Source organism: Dicentrarchus labrax, unplaced genomic scaffold (genome assembly GCF_905237075.1).
Source record: "Dicentrarchus labrax unplaced genomic scaffold, dlabrax2021, whole genome shotgun sequence".
Lineage (NCBI taxonomy): Eukaryota > Metazoa > Chordata > Actinopteri > Moronidae > Dicentrarchus > Dicentrarchus labrax.
The window spans coordinates 27,798,319-27,812,239 of NW_026136705.1; the positions used below are offsets into that span (position 1 = coordinate 27,798,319).

Below are 13,921 nucleotides of genomic sequence, written 5' to 3' on the forward strand. Positions count from 1 at the left end.
AGATCCAGAGGGAAGGGATAAAGGATCCACTAACTGTCTATAGTAGCCTGCACATGGCATTTCTGTCATCTTGACGGGGTGAACATGTGTCCATTTAAAATGTGCTGAGCTTTAGTCTTCATGCCTTTTATGGAGCATAAACTGATGGAGGCCGAGGCCGCGTTCGACCGTTGGAGTTGTTTTCTTCATGTATCCTGAATCTGAGGACAACTGAGAGGAGTCAGCATCTCAAGGTAACGTACGGTATGTGAGCGTGGAGTGCTGCACATGACAGTTATGTGTTTTGTAATAGTGTAACATACTAAAAAAACTAAAGGTCACTGGGTCAACTCTGGCTCAATTTGGGTCATTAAAGCACTAATGCACCGGGTTAACGTCACCCAGCACTCATGGGCAGAAAAGCACTCACTGTTATTTTTTATATCATGTTGTTTACCCAAAGTAAAATTCTGGCTCCTATTAGTATTTATTGGACATTTTATTTGAACCCCTATAAAGTACTACACAAATATTTAATAAATGGCTCATAGCATGTAGTTGTAAACAGAAATAAGGACATTTTGTACTTTAAGTATATTTTGTGACTTTTACTTGTAATAGAGTATTTCTACACTGCAGTATTACTACTTTTATAAGTAAAAGTAAAATATCTGAGTACTTCTACCTGACCAAAGGACAGTTTACATATCAAAGATTGAGAATGGTTAACAAAGATTTGTACATTTCTCTTCATTGACATACTCTACACTTAAAGGAGCAAAGTTATAGCAAATTTTATTTAGCATTATTAGTCTAATTATCAAAAACAAAGACCGCTACTCTTGTTTTAGGACATTTTGTAATGTTTTACATTTGCCAATAAGTGTAACTTCTCTTATGAATAGGGTTAGGCATGGGGTTTATGGTTGTTTTACCATACATTGCCATCTAATATCTGTTTCTACAACCGCCTCCACTCTCATATTAATAAACACATTAATGTCACATACAAACATTTTAATTTAAGAATAAACCTCTTTTAAAGACCTTTAACCTCCTCATGTGAGCCCTTTGTTAATTCAAATTATATATTCAAATCAAATACAAATGACATTTAAACTGACATGAAGTGAACACACAACAAGCTGTATGTGGTTCTTATTTAGCCAATGGTGATATGAGTCGTATGGTGAACTCACTCCAGTCGTCCCACACAGACAGCCATGCCAGTACTGGAGGTGATCTGCAGCCTGATTGGCTGGTTCTGTCTCTACCTGTTGTTCTGCTGCACCTTCGCTCACCGGAGTCCCGAGTGGAACTGTCGGCTGGTCACTTTGTCCCACGGGGTCCTGATAGTGCTGCTCACAGCGTATGTCGTCTTCATAGACGGACCCTGGCCCTTCACACATGCAGGTCAGTGATGAACAATATGCACAAAAACAGTTAAAATGCCAAAGTAACTTCACTCAAATTTATAAATGCAACTTAAAATGCTAAATTGTTTTATATGTTGAGCTTCTATATCAGCAATGTAGACACAGGCTGTAATTAGTGAGACTGTTTGTGTCTCCTCTGATTGTGAATCATTCTGTGAGTGCTTTGAAAGGACTATAAATAAAGACTGGTTCTAATAGTGTCCTGCTGTCCTCACTGAGGGTTAATGAAGCTCAGTAACAAAGTCCTGTTACTGCTGAATCCACATGGATGATCAGCATGGACACACAAGAGCAACAAACTATAAACTTTAAAATGGATGTTTTGGTTAAATAATAAACTGTGTTTAGAACAGTGAAATGCACAATTTGTGTCAGTCTGAATGGATTCAATTCATTTAACCTTTAATAAACTAATAACTAAACACATTTAGTACTGCACTTAAACACAGTGTTGACCTTTACTTGAGTATTTCCATTTTATGCTACTTTACACTTCTACTCAACTACATTTCAGAGGTAAATATTGTACTTTCTACTCTGTACTACAAATGAAATATGATACACTACAACAGATTCAGCTACACAGCAGTATATAAAGTAATTAAAATCAGCTCCACCAACATTAAAGTGATGAACACATACCGTACATGGAAGGTTTTACGGTCTTAAACACCATCATATGAGTGTAGTCAATAAAAATACAATTTAGAGCCCCATACATATGCCACTGACAGGGAACAGAAGGTCTGTGTTTACTCCCTAAGGCAAACACAAATTTACTTAAATGCACAGTAGCATGTAGAGTAATGAAAACATGGAATTCTTTACCGCTGGTATTGACTAAATTAACACATAAATCAATGTTTAAAAAGGAAATAAGGAAACACATTGCATCATATTTGAAAGACTATATGGGCAAAAAGTGTAAACATTTAATTTTTTTTCTATATGTTTTATGTTTGTCGTTCGTGTTGATTGTGAGATTTAATGTTTTTTAATGTGTTGATTTGTGGACTCCAGGAAGACTAACTGTACTTCAGGGCACAGCTATGTGGGATCCTAACAAACAAACACTGTTTTACACAGGAAATCGCTTTATGGCACGAAGCAGACAGTTTTACATTGCTTTTAACTCTCTTTCTTGTTCCTATCTATCCTCCAGGCACAGAAAACACCGAGCTCCAGACCTTCGCCCTGGCTGTCTGCCTCGGCTACTTCTTCTTTGATATGTGCTGGTGTGTATTCAACCAAACGGAGGGCCCTGTCATGCTGGCGCACCACGCTGCGAGCATCATGGGCATCCTGCTGGCTCTGCTCATGGGAGTGTCAGGCTGCGAGACCTGTGGAGTTATCTTCGGCAGCGAGATCACCAACCCCCTGCTGCAGACCCGCTGGTTCCTCCGCCAGCTGGGCCTGTACGACAGCCTGCTGGGCGACGCGGTGGACCTCCTTTTTATTTTACTGTTTGCCACTGTGCGCGTGGGAGTGGGCACGGTGATGTTTTACTGTGAGATCACCTCACCCAGGACCACGCTGATCATGAAGGTCGGCGGCGTGGTTATGTACGGACTGGCCTGGGTGTTCATGGTGGACATTGCCAGATTTGGCTACAAGAAAAGTAGGGCTAAGTATAAAAAGTGGCTAGAGAACCACAAACTCAAAGAAATCAACACACAAAAGCTGGATTGAAGTTCAACTCCTCGCAGTTCTTGCAGGAACGGCTTACAGAGCTTGTGCCCTGCCTCTGTGCTACATAAGTAAGCCTGTTTACATAGGATTGCTTTATGGTACAAACCAGAAACAGGAGATTTTACTTTAATTGCGCACATGATGGGATGTACGAAGTCCGAGCTGGGATTGACATTACACCCAAGCTGGAAAACCGAGCTCGAGCCAGGTCAGCCGTTGACCATTGTTAGCAATACCAGTTGATTACAACGCATTACGCTGCATGTTGCTCATACAAACATGTCCGCAGACAGACAGTGTGTATGACTGATTTAAGGAAAAACAAAGGACAGAAGTGCTAAAAAAACAACTTTCACTTAGTTGGCAGTTCCTTACTGGTTTCCAACTGGGAACTTGGAAATTCCGACTTCCCAGTTCAAATGGAAATACACCATAAAGTTTCCAAAAAACAGATTAGTTCAATTATTTTTATTATTATTACATTTATATATGTCTGCTGTGAAAAAAAGGCTTATTCTTCTACTACAGCACCGAGTCAAATCAGCCATCAAACTTTTGTGGTTTAACTCATGATCAAAATGTATTGCATCAACACTTAATAGAGCGTCTTTAATGCTTTGCATCTAGAAACAAGGCAATGTGTCAAGCTGCTTTTCTCTTTTTTACTCCGGTCTACCGAGTGTGCTTTGTAAACTGATCTGTTTTTTTTTTTAAAGTTCAGCTAAAGCTCATTTGTTTGTCTGTGTGGCTTAAATGAATCCTCAAGCCTACTTAAGTAATCAGCGAAACAGTGTTGAGATATGACAGATGTGTTATTTGATTTAGCTGATTTGTTCCAATGATTGTGATGCTTGTGTGATTGATGCCGCTGCCATAATGTTTTCATGCCAGATCTATTATAGGATAGGATTTATAAATCATCTTTTCTTGTAGCTATCAGCCATATTTTTAACTTTACCTCAATCCACCAAACTTGTGTTCACTGTATGTTTTCAGTTGTGACAGAATCATCCGTTAAGAACTGAAATGTGAGTTGACGTTCTATGAAAGCTGTGAGTTTATGTCAAAATAAAGCGTCTATGGAAAAAAGTTTTAGAATGAACTTTAAGTAAATGTGGCAGTTTGTTCCCTAATTGGTCCTCGACTTTCATTCAACCCACAGCCACATCTGTTTGTTCTTCTGTCATCTTGTCAATCATCTCAACTAAACAAAATTGGCAAAAAAAAATTGGCATGTAGTTGATTGGACCCACGCGCAGCAACTGAATTTAATTCCAACAAGAAATAATTTCTCCCGTTCATAACAAACCAAATTACCCCCCATTAGGCTCTGGTGATCCCCAGGTTGGGAACCACTGCACTAGGACACCAAATGTGTAAGTATCCAAATCCTGAAAATAGTCCCCGACAAATGCACTGTGTGAGTGCGCAACTGAGGAGTATGACTGAGGAGAAATTATATATTTGTGACCTGTTTTTGGAAGATTTATGTGTTCAGTAGGAACCAAAGTTCTCAGGGTTGAATACCACAGAGATACTAACATGTTGTTGTTTTTTTCATGAGAATATATAAAAATATAGACTAATAACAGCCTTATCCTTTAAACTTTAACACACAAAAACAATGATAACAGACTGTTGGTCAATCTAGAAGGACGTCTGATTCTACAGCACTGTTTCTGCAGGTTAAACAAGTAAAATCTATTAATTAATAATCATTAAAGATTTAAATGATAAATAAATAAAAATAAATGCATGTTTAATACCACATCAAATTAAATCGATCATACCGACCAAAGTTTGGACCTTGTGATGGAAAACCAGTAGGGACGATGATGTAGATGCTTAGAATTATTTATTATTACTTTCTAAAAATAGTTTTTGGGATGGGATTACTGCTAATTTCAGCGTGGATTGTTCCTTTAATACTACTTGTGGACATGTCCCAGCTCCAGACGGATATAAATTTAAGATAAATAAGATGCCAACATCAAACCCCAGCTCCCCAAAATGAAATAAAATGACACCTTTTTCAGTCTTTCCTTAATTTTTAACAACAGATCATCTTAAAATCTCCTCATCTAAGAGGAGCTATTTGTGCTCTCATCAGCAAACATGTTAACAGGGTTAATAACAACGTAATAAAATATAACATTTGGAACATTTATGACACAGATTAATGCTGCATGGATACTTTACCCTCTTTTTAAGTAGTTTGTGTTAAAACATTACATGATTGCATGGTGTAAAAAAACAAAACAACACACAAAACCTTTAAAATACAGTCATAATTGTACATTATATTCCTTTACATTGAAAACAGTCCATAACAATCTATTTAGTCTACACTGACTTTTCAGGCTTTTCTTTTTAATTTGTTTTTATCTATTTCGTTAAAAAATCGAAGCCATAATGTGAACAAATATTTGCATCCAACCGCTGAAGTGAAGTGCAGAGGTTTGACGAGTGACTCTTTGTAGCCTGTATGAGGAGCCTGTTGCAGAGGCTGAAGTGATCTTGGAGAAAACCTCCTCACAATATTTCGGGGGACTACAGAGACTCGTTTTTAGTGTTTAAAGATGTACAAAAGCACTCAGATTAGTCAATCACCGCACTGTGCACACTATCATGGAGGCCAGTGGAAGTAAGGAAAAAAAGGGCCGGGAATACAAATAAGTTCAATTCAATAAATTCACATGTGCACACGATCTATTTGATGGAGTATTTGTGCTCTTAGATGCATTTCAGCATCAGAAAGACACCAGCAGTTACACACAATGTCAATAATTAATTTTACAGCTGTAGTTGTTTTGCCGTTCTACCTACCGGGAAGATGACAGAGGACTACAGATTTCACTATCAGCACTCACTGGAACAACAAACCAATCAGTATTTTCCAAATCTGTTTCCTTACTGCATATGTGCCAAACTCCATTTGACCAATGTAGATTCTTTGAAACAGGTTCTGTTCTTATCATCCTTCTGTACTGTTGTATTAATTTGGCTCAAATTTGGTGAACTGTAGGCAGACTTGGATCAAAGTGTCTTTGCTGTATTATGCTACATTCAAGTGCTATAGGAAATTTGAAAATCAGGGACTTTAAAGTCAGCTGCTGAACATTATTTAATTTTTAAGCTATTTGCTCAGACATTCAAACCAAGAACACTAATAAACAGTACTGGAAGTGTTTTTATCTTTGAAAATAGGACTGTTTTTCATTGGATATTTGTGGTCAGTTCCCAAATAAATGATGTAAAGTCTATTAAACCTGAACACGTACACAAGCCTCTTATAACCAAATTTAAATGGTATTATTCATGTGCTTGAAAGAATACTACTTTACAATCTTGAGAACATACAGTATGCTTATTCGCTTTCTTTCTGAGAGTGAGACGTCACTATCAGGACTTAATTAGCCTAGCTTAGCACAAAGAGTGGAAGTAGAGGGAAATTGTTAGCCTGGCTCTGCCTAAAAACACCTTTAAAGCTCACTAATTAACAATAATCCGTACAGAAACATAAATGTAAAAACAATTTGTGGTTTTAGTGGGACTATTTTATGACAGACAACAGTTTATCCATCCGTCCAGCACTTCAAAAATCCCTGAAAAACCATAAACTCCATCCATAAAGTCATTTTTAAATTTCTTGTTTGTGTATGGATGAAACAAACAAGACACAACATTTTAATAAGTGAACTCTAAAGGTGCTGGTTGGCTGTTCACCCTCAATTCCAGTTTTACACTAAGCTAGGCTAAAGACATACAACATAAAATAATCATTTTGAAGACAGCCTCTTGTGTGTTGCCAAATTTAAAAACATAATCAGTGTATTGAGAGTACAATTTTGGCATTTAACATTTAACTTTTACAAAATAAGGAAGTCTACCTTTAAGTATGTTCAACTATGTGGCATGCCGGGCTGAATATGTACAGTTAGAGGTTATCTCTTATTGCAGACTTTTATATCAAGCTTACAGCAGTGAGTCCTGAACCTTCCAGATCCTCAGCGTGGTCACTGTCAGAGTCTTCAAGTCTCTTTTCATCTCTTAATGCTTCTCTGCTGTACATGCATTGGCCCTGTTCCATGTCATATCTCCAGTGTTTAAGATCATTTATGCAGTTGATTATTATTATTATAGCAGAAAGCAACTGAATTGTCCTCAGGTGATTCCACAGTGTCTCTCCTGAGAAGGATTTTGAGTTTATAGTGGAACATTCCTATAATAATGACGTCTTCCACTGATTGTCACAAATGCCTGAAGTGGCAGATCAGGCATTCGGCCTCCATTATTGGGCGACATCAGTGTTAAATGGTCAAGGATCCCTCCAGAAGAAAGTAATCATGGAGTAAAATGAAACCTGGCTCATACGAAGGAGAGAGCGGGAAGACTTTCGTCACTGAATCCCATCTGAAAAATATCAAACAGAGTGTTTATTGATTTACTGTAAATGTACAAAAGATGGATGTGGATGAACATCAGTCGATTGTTCCGAGTGACTGAAGTGAAACAAACCATTGTTGTCGTCTGAGTCAGTAGCCGGGTCGCTGTGTGTTTGTCGCAGCTCGTTGTACTTTATCTCCACCTCCTGAAAGCACAACAAAACATTGCAAACACAATGTGTTGCACAGTGAAGGAATCAATATGAGAAAATGTTCTCTTGATGTAGATTTATATGGAGACACTTCACACACCTCCTGGGGTTATGTTATTTTCCTTAAAGGGACAGTTCATCTCAAAAATACACTTTTTCCTCTTACCTGTAGTGCTATTTGTCTACCTAGATTGTTTTGGTGTGAGTTGAATCCTGACTTGTTGTGAGCACTTTTATGTAGGAACTATTTTCTGTCTACCAAACTACACCTGGCAGGCGCAGCTGAACGTTGGCTGTCTCTAACTAGGTCATGATTTTTGGAAAAAGACATTTGCTTTTGAGTTTTAAATGTTTAAATTAGTGTTTTTCTGGTATTTTGAGCACCAGAAGTCGAGTGCCATCTGGTTCCATAATATTCAAGAGAAGGCAGACATCTCTACGGCCGATGTTCCAAAACTCAGCAACTCACACTGAAATAATTTAGATGGATAAACAGCGCTACAGGTAAGAGGAAAGGGTGATTCTTTTTTCATTTTAGGGTGAACTGTCTCTTTAAATATCTGTTAGGAGAGAAAAAAACGTAATACAGAATCATTTAGTCCCTTTTTTTCCAGCATATCCTCACCAGTTTTACATCTGAGTGGTAATATGGGCATCTATGTCCTAACTACAGTTCACAGTTACCGCACAGTAGTAGTACTATAGCACATAACAGTTATAGTACTATAATAACACCAATTTAGCTATGACAGTAGCGTTCGTGAGGTTTCGAGAAGGCACCTCACACATACGGTAAAAATCCCAGGAGGAAACACAACCGGATTATGACGAGAATTCCTGGGAATGGAATCTCTATCCCAGCATTCAACCAGCAAACCCAGTAAAAAAACAATAATTTTGTGCCTTTTTGAGCAGAAATATACTCGTCACGCTCTGAACATAAATCAGACCATCTCTGTATCTGAAGACGACCGTTATTCTTTATTATTAGTTAGTTTATTACACAAGGTCGAGGTCGACTACTTCTGGCTACTTCTGTGAGTGTGTGTGAGTGTGTGTGAGTGTGTGTGTGTGTGTGTGTGTGTGTGTGTGTGTGTGTGTGTAAAAGCAGCTCACAAAGACAGGCTGTCAGTTACATGTGCAGTTACCTTCAGATACTGCAGGTCGGCCTGCAGGAGGCGCAGGTGAGTCATAAGCTGCCTGCTGAGGTTTGGGCCTCCGCTGCCCCCTGTCTGTGAGGAGGAGGACAGCAGTTTCCTCATGTCGATACCCACATCACCTCCTACTCCCCCATCATCATCGGTGCTGCTCTCCTCGGAGCCCCCAACAAAATCCAGAACCACAAAACCACCTGGATGGAGAGGAGGAGCAAACTCATAAAGGATAGATAAAATAGGCATAGATTTATACTGATACTGAACTCTCTCAAATTTGTCTGTTAAATATTAAGCCATTGACAACAGCCACTGTCTGTAAAGTGTCATAAATCTGCATTCTTTCTAATGGCCAGCAGGGGGCAGCTCAATGGGCTGGGCCCAAAATGTGGGACTATTCCTTTAATCTGTCAATAGCAAAGATCCAACAGAAAGCGATGCCCTCACCGTTGCGTTCAGCTGTCTCTGACAGTCCTGAGGGTCCTGACGGGAGCTGATGGCTGTCTTTCTGTGAGTTTGCAGACGCTCTGCCCTCATCACACGCAGCAGAGGGCCCCTCAGGGCTCCCAGGCAGAGAGGCATTCAGCTGACACCCAGGGGCCCCACTCTGCTTGTTCTCTGTCTCCTCCTCTGCCTCTCTGCTCATCATGTGGTTGAAAAGAGACTGCTTCAGCATCGCCACTAGGAGCGAGAAAAATTTGTTATTTTCTGATGCCAAGAATAGATATCTAAAAAACTTGCATGGCTTTATACCACTAGAGGTAAGAAAATATGTGTATGTAATTTGGGTGAACTGCCCCTTTAACATGGAACTTACATGTCCTGAGAGCCTCTTCCCCTTTGGAGGAGGGTAAGCCGAACGCGTTGTGCTCCTGGTTTTCAATGGCGATGCCCTGACGTGACCCTTGCTGCAGGAAGGGCAGTGTGTCTGCCAGCTGCCCGTCCAGGAAAGCCTCTAGTTCTGCTTCATCCACCTCTTCATCCTCCTCCTCATCCTCCTGCCTGTCCGCTACGGCCATCTCCTCTTCCTCGTCTTCTGATTTCATGCCATCGAACGGGTTCATACTCGGTGGAGCTTGAATGTCGGGAGAAGAGGCGGCGTCTTTATCTGGGAGTCAAATGAGGATTATGTACATTAGAATATCAAATTTAAAGTGTAGTTTTTAATGTTATGTAACATGTTAAATGCAATACAAGCTTTATGTATGTCACCTTCAAATTCAATAGAGATACAGTTTGTTTTTCTCTGGATGAACACCAAACTCTGATCCAATGGACGTATTGAGTTACTCTAATCTAACAATTCAGTCATTTTTCATTAGATTTTTCTATTAATTCAGTATTTGTAAAGCAGATAGAAAGACATACACTTTGTTTGTTTGTGTTTAAGGTCTTAAAATTTCCTTTTCTGTCTGACCAACAGTCCAAAACCCAAAGATATTCAGATTAGAACGATATAAAACAGAGACAAGAAGAAAATCAGTGCCAATGAATGATGGCATTGTTGCTTGATAAATTACCTAACCGATGGTCAAAATTGTTTTCAACTTATTACATTTCTGACTAAATGACTAATAAACTAAATGTTTCACCACCAACCTGAAGAACTGATGCTTCCGCTCGATGTGCTGTTAGGATCTTTGCTCGCCTTGGGCATCCCATGTTTGATGATTTCAATCGCATCCCGCTCAGCACTGAAACACACTCCTCAGATTAGAAACAATAATAAAAAAATAAAAGAATCAATATCAGTGATTAAGTGTTAGTGGACTCACTCAGACTGAGCCGAAGGTGTGTCTCTGTTGCTGTGGGGTTTGGCCTTCATGGCTTCAGCACATTGTGTGATCAGACACTGCCACCTGGATGAACAGAGGTGAGACAGCAGGGTGAGACGGAGGAGGCAGACTATATGCAGCCGAGTTTGTGGTGCGAGACTTACGCTCTTTGATCGAACACCGTCTGCGCCATCAGCTCGTAGATCTGAGCCCCGTTTTCAGACATGGACAGCACGAAGAAAGACTTGTTGTCTGATGAGGACATGCATGAAACTATTAGATGCAGTACATGATACTTAAATATACATATATAATACTTAAAATACACTGTGCACAGCAGGAATTAATGAACATAATACAGACACTGACATATGCACAAAACAATAAGACAGCACCAGGCTAAGAGTGACACTAGTAGTTCTGTGAGGCTGTACAGTGGTGCTAAGTGCTCATATCAACATGATAAACACATGACAATAAATGCAAAATACAAAACCACAAACAGAGAGAGAGTGTAGTTCTTACCAGTCGCCACTGGGCGAACCAACACGGTGTTGAGTTTGATGATGGGGCTGAAGATGTGTTTGGTGTCGGCGGCGCTGGCAGGATTCTTGCCGTGGAATTTGAGGACCAAACGCTCGTCCTGTTTCTGCAGTAAAACCAGGATATCCTCCAGGAGGATCGTGTACAGCTCTGAAAGAAGACACTGGTTATATAACACTGGATGTGTGTGTGTATTAGGGCTGAAACCGTTAGTCGATGAGAAGAGTCGTAGTCAACCCACTTTCCATTAGTTGGGATAATAAATATCATAAACATGCAACAACTAATGGCTTTAACTAATGACCACTAGTCAACTAAAATCTTGGGGGCACCCCTAGTGTGTATATATAGGAGGGTAAGGCTGTAAATACTGTAATGATTTCCATTATTTAAGTCACAAACTTTCTAAAAGTGAACAAAATGAACATCCTGCTCTAATTATTTATGCAACAGTGGACTTTTTTAAATCTACACGTCCTCCTCTTTATTCATAAGTTTTGTTTTGTTATTCTCATATACTGGTGTGTGTCTGTGTGTGTGTGTGTGTGTGTGTGCGTGTGTGCGTGTGTACCAATTGTCTTGTCTTTATTGACTTTCCAGGAGAGAGGTCCCTCGTGCACCATCTTCCTCTTGGTCAGGTCCAGATTCTGCAGGACAAGAATCAATAAAAAACAACAACAAACTGTTTCATTAATAAGCTGAAAATGATACAAAGACAATCGAAGGGGCAGTAATGTTTGTTTAATCTGCTGCACTGAGACTTCATGTCGAGCTCAATAAAAAGGTTTCTCACCTTCAGCTCCAGGATCATTGGGTTTTCACTAGGTTTGAGCGATGAGAGGTCTAACCTCCTCTGATAATCCTGTAACCTCTGTTGAGAAAAAAACACAAATCATTAAATGGTTTTCAGTCTCTGGGAATTTACTGAAAACACCCAAACCTCCAGTGCAATCTTAAATATCACTTTTTGTACCTGTTTGTTTTCAGCCTCTTTGACAGCCTGGTTGACGTGGTTGAGGATCTTTTTGCAACATTCTCCAGCTTTCTTCACCTTCTCCCTCTCATCGCCATCTTCTGCGGGGAGATAAAGAAACATAACCAACAGCTGCTTGATGTACAACCAAAACTCATTCATCATCCAATCTATTACCAATATACCTGTGTACTTGGCAATCTTGTCCAGTAGGAGTGGATACTTGGTGACTCTCTGCATTTCTACAGGAATGATGTCTTTAAGCTGCAGCCTGCGACACAGACGGTTGCTCTCAGCTTTCTGAAGACGGACAATAGGGATTAACATATCATACAATAAACAGATCTAACATATAATTACAACTTGTATTGAAAAATACAGTTTAACTATGTTTTTATAACCTGCTGAGCTTTGTGTCTTCTTGCAGCAGGAAGGTTTTGTGTGTACGATCAGATAAAAGTGAAAATCTCCTTAACTTTTTAAAAAAAAAACACTGCTGTGGTTGGAAATCAGTAAAAACACGACTGGTGAACCTTACATACAGTCAAAATGAGCATATAGAAGTTCCCCATCTGTTGACCACAAGTGATGCAACGCAATTATAATAAGATTTCTGTTGACTGGAAACCAATACTAATATTAACATTAACATAAAAAGCACTAGAATACTTTTTTAATTCAAAACTTGAATTCAGTGACAATATTAGTTATTTTATATCTGCTGTTTATGTATTAAAATTTTATTTAAAAAATTCAACATTACACAATTCTCACTCAGGGTCCACTTGCAAGCTTCATCTGTAGATAGAGACCTTGTAAGTTGACTCCAAGTTTATTTTGTCAAAATACTACTTCCAAGAGTCAAGATTGAACTTGCTGTCTTGCTACACAATTCACTTCCACTCTCATAATGAACAAACCTCTTCCTCTTCATTAATACTGTGCTGACCTGCATGAATAAATTGAACCTCTGGTCTTTCTTCTTCCGGCTCTTGATGAGCTCCAGTGCAGACGGCTGGTTACTACAGAAAGTTCCCACTGCTCTCTTTATCTTCTCCTCTTCCTCCCCGCTGAACTGGAATCAACACACAAACATAGAATACACTTAATGTATTTACTGTTTTTACCCAGAGCAACTGAAATGCATACAGTATCAATTGTTACATCCCATCACACGTGCAGTGTAAATCTTGTATTGGATGGACATTTCAATCCAAGTGCAACCTTTAGGTTCAGCATCAATAAGTAAGAAAAAAATCCTTCATAATAAAGTCCTTAATAAGTTCTTATTGATACAACTTGTTGGCTAGATACGTCTGCCTCCTGCATAAACTGAAACTTGTCTTACCCACGCCAGGAGATCATCTGCGATCGGACCGATGACCGATGTCTCACTCCTCTTCCCAATCGCTGTCATCTGCTCTGTTACATAAACTGTGGAGCAGAGTCAGAAGAAAATTCTGATATGCAAACATTCAGCATCTCATGCCTGTTGTTACTGACAATACAGACATATTTGAAATATATGCTTGAATAACAATTGTAAAAATATCATTGCAACTATAAAACTGTTCACAGAAATAGTCTCGCCATGTATGTGCACAATGACAGTAGCCACATAATGTTTGGCAGCATGTCATATTAATATAACATAAACTTACCAAGAGCATGATGGGAATGATGCTCTTATGTGACAGGTTTTTGTCTCAGTGTTTTCCAAAGAAACAGTACAATAATAGAAGCTATACATTTGTAAATTGAGCCTAATCCTGGTT

General features: G+C 39.2%; 2 protein-coding genes across 4 annotated transcripts in view; one reads left to right on the top strand and one right to left on the bottom strand.

The window, feature by feature from the left end:
- The first annotated feature begins 17 nt into the window (after positions 1 to 17).
- On the top strand, positions 18 to 3,662 carry LOC127364159 (TLC domain-containing protein 5-like). The gene is made up of 3 exons (XM_051401411.1): positions 18 to 233; positions 1,197 to 1,392; positions 2,578 to 3,662. The coding sequence occupies exons 2-3, from the start codon at positions 1,203 to 1,205 to the stop codon at positions 3,102 to 3,104; spliced, it is 717 nt and encodes a 238-aa protein (XP_051257371.1). The 5' UTR covers positions 18 to 233; positions 1,197 to 1,202; the 3' UTR covers positions 3,105 to 3,662.
- A 1,470-nt stretch (positions 3,663 to 5,132) lies between these two features.
- Positions 5,133 to 13,921, bottom strand: part of LOC127364158 (rho guanine nucleotide exchange factor 12) — a 34,918-nt gene continuing 26,129 nt past the window's right edge. For 2 of the 3 annotated variants that reach the window (XM_051401409.1, XM_051401408.1), the window contains exons 23-37: positions 13,495 to 13,580; positions 13,096 to 13,221; positions 12,332 to 12,446; positions 12,147 to 12,247; positions 11,967 to 12,044; positions 11,745 to 11,820; positions 11,156 to 11,323; positions 10,795 to 10,882; positions 10,631 to 10,714; positions 10,455 to 10,549; positions 9,673 to 9,963; positions 9,303 to 9,536; positions 8,850 to 9,052; positions 7,623 to 7,695; positions 5,133 to 7,517 (exon numbers count right to left, since the gene is read on the bottom strand). In XM_051401409.1, coding sequence (XP_051257369.1) covers positions 7,504 to 7,517; positions 7,623 to 7,695; positions 8,850 to 9,052; positions 9,303 to 9,536; positions 9,673 to 9,963; positions 10,455 to 10,549; positions 10,631 to 10,714; positions 10,795 to 10,882; positions 11,156 to 11,323; positions 11,745 to 11,820; positions 11,967 to 12,044; positions 12,147 to 12,247; positions 12,332 to 12,446; positions 13,096 to 13,221; positions 13,495 to 13,580 — 1,832 coding nt within the window. In that variant the 3' untranslated portion in view covers positions 5,133 to 7,503. The remainder of the gene's footprint in view (positions 7,518 to 7,622; positions 7,696 to 8,849; positions 9,053 to 9,302; positions 9,537 to 9,672; positions 9,964 to 10,454; positions 10,550 to 10,630; positions 10,715 to 10,794; positions 10,883 to 11,155; positions 11,324 to 11,744; positions 11,821 to 11,966; positions 12,045 to 12,146; positions 12,248 to 12,331; positions 12,447 to 13,095; positions 13,222 to 13,494; positions 13,581 to 13,921) is intronic. The other variant, XM_051401410.1, reaches the window with a different exon arrangement.

Bases quoted from the DNA above. Each gene is read 5' to 3' on its own strand.
- LOC127364159 (XM_051401411.1), top strand. From the start codon at position 1,203: ATGCCAGTACTGGAGGTGATCTGCAGCCTGATTGGCTGGTTCTGTCTC. The intron at 1,393-2,577 runs GTCAGTGATGAA...TCTATCCTCCAG, and splicing joins CTGGCCCTTCACACATGCAG to GCACAGAAAACACCGAGCTC.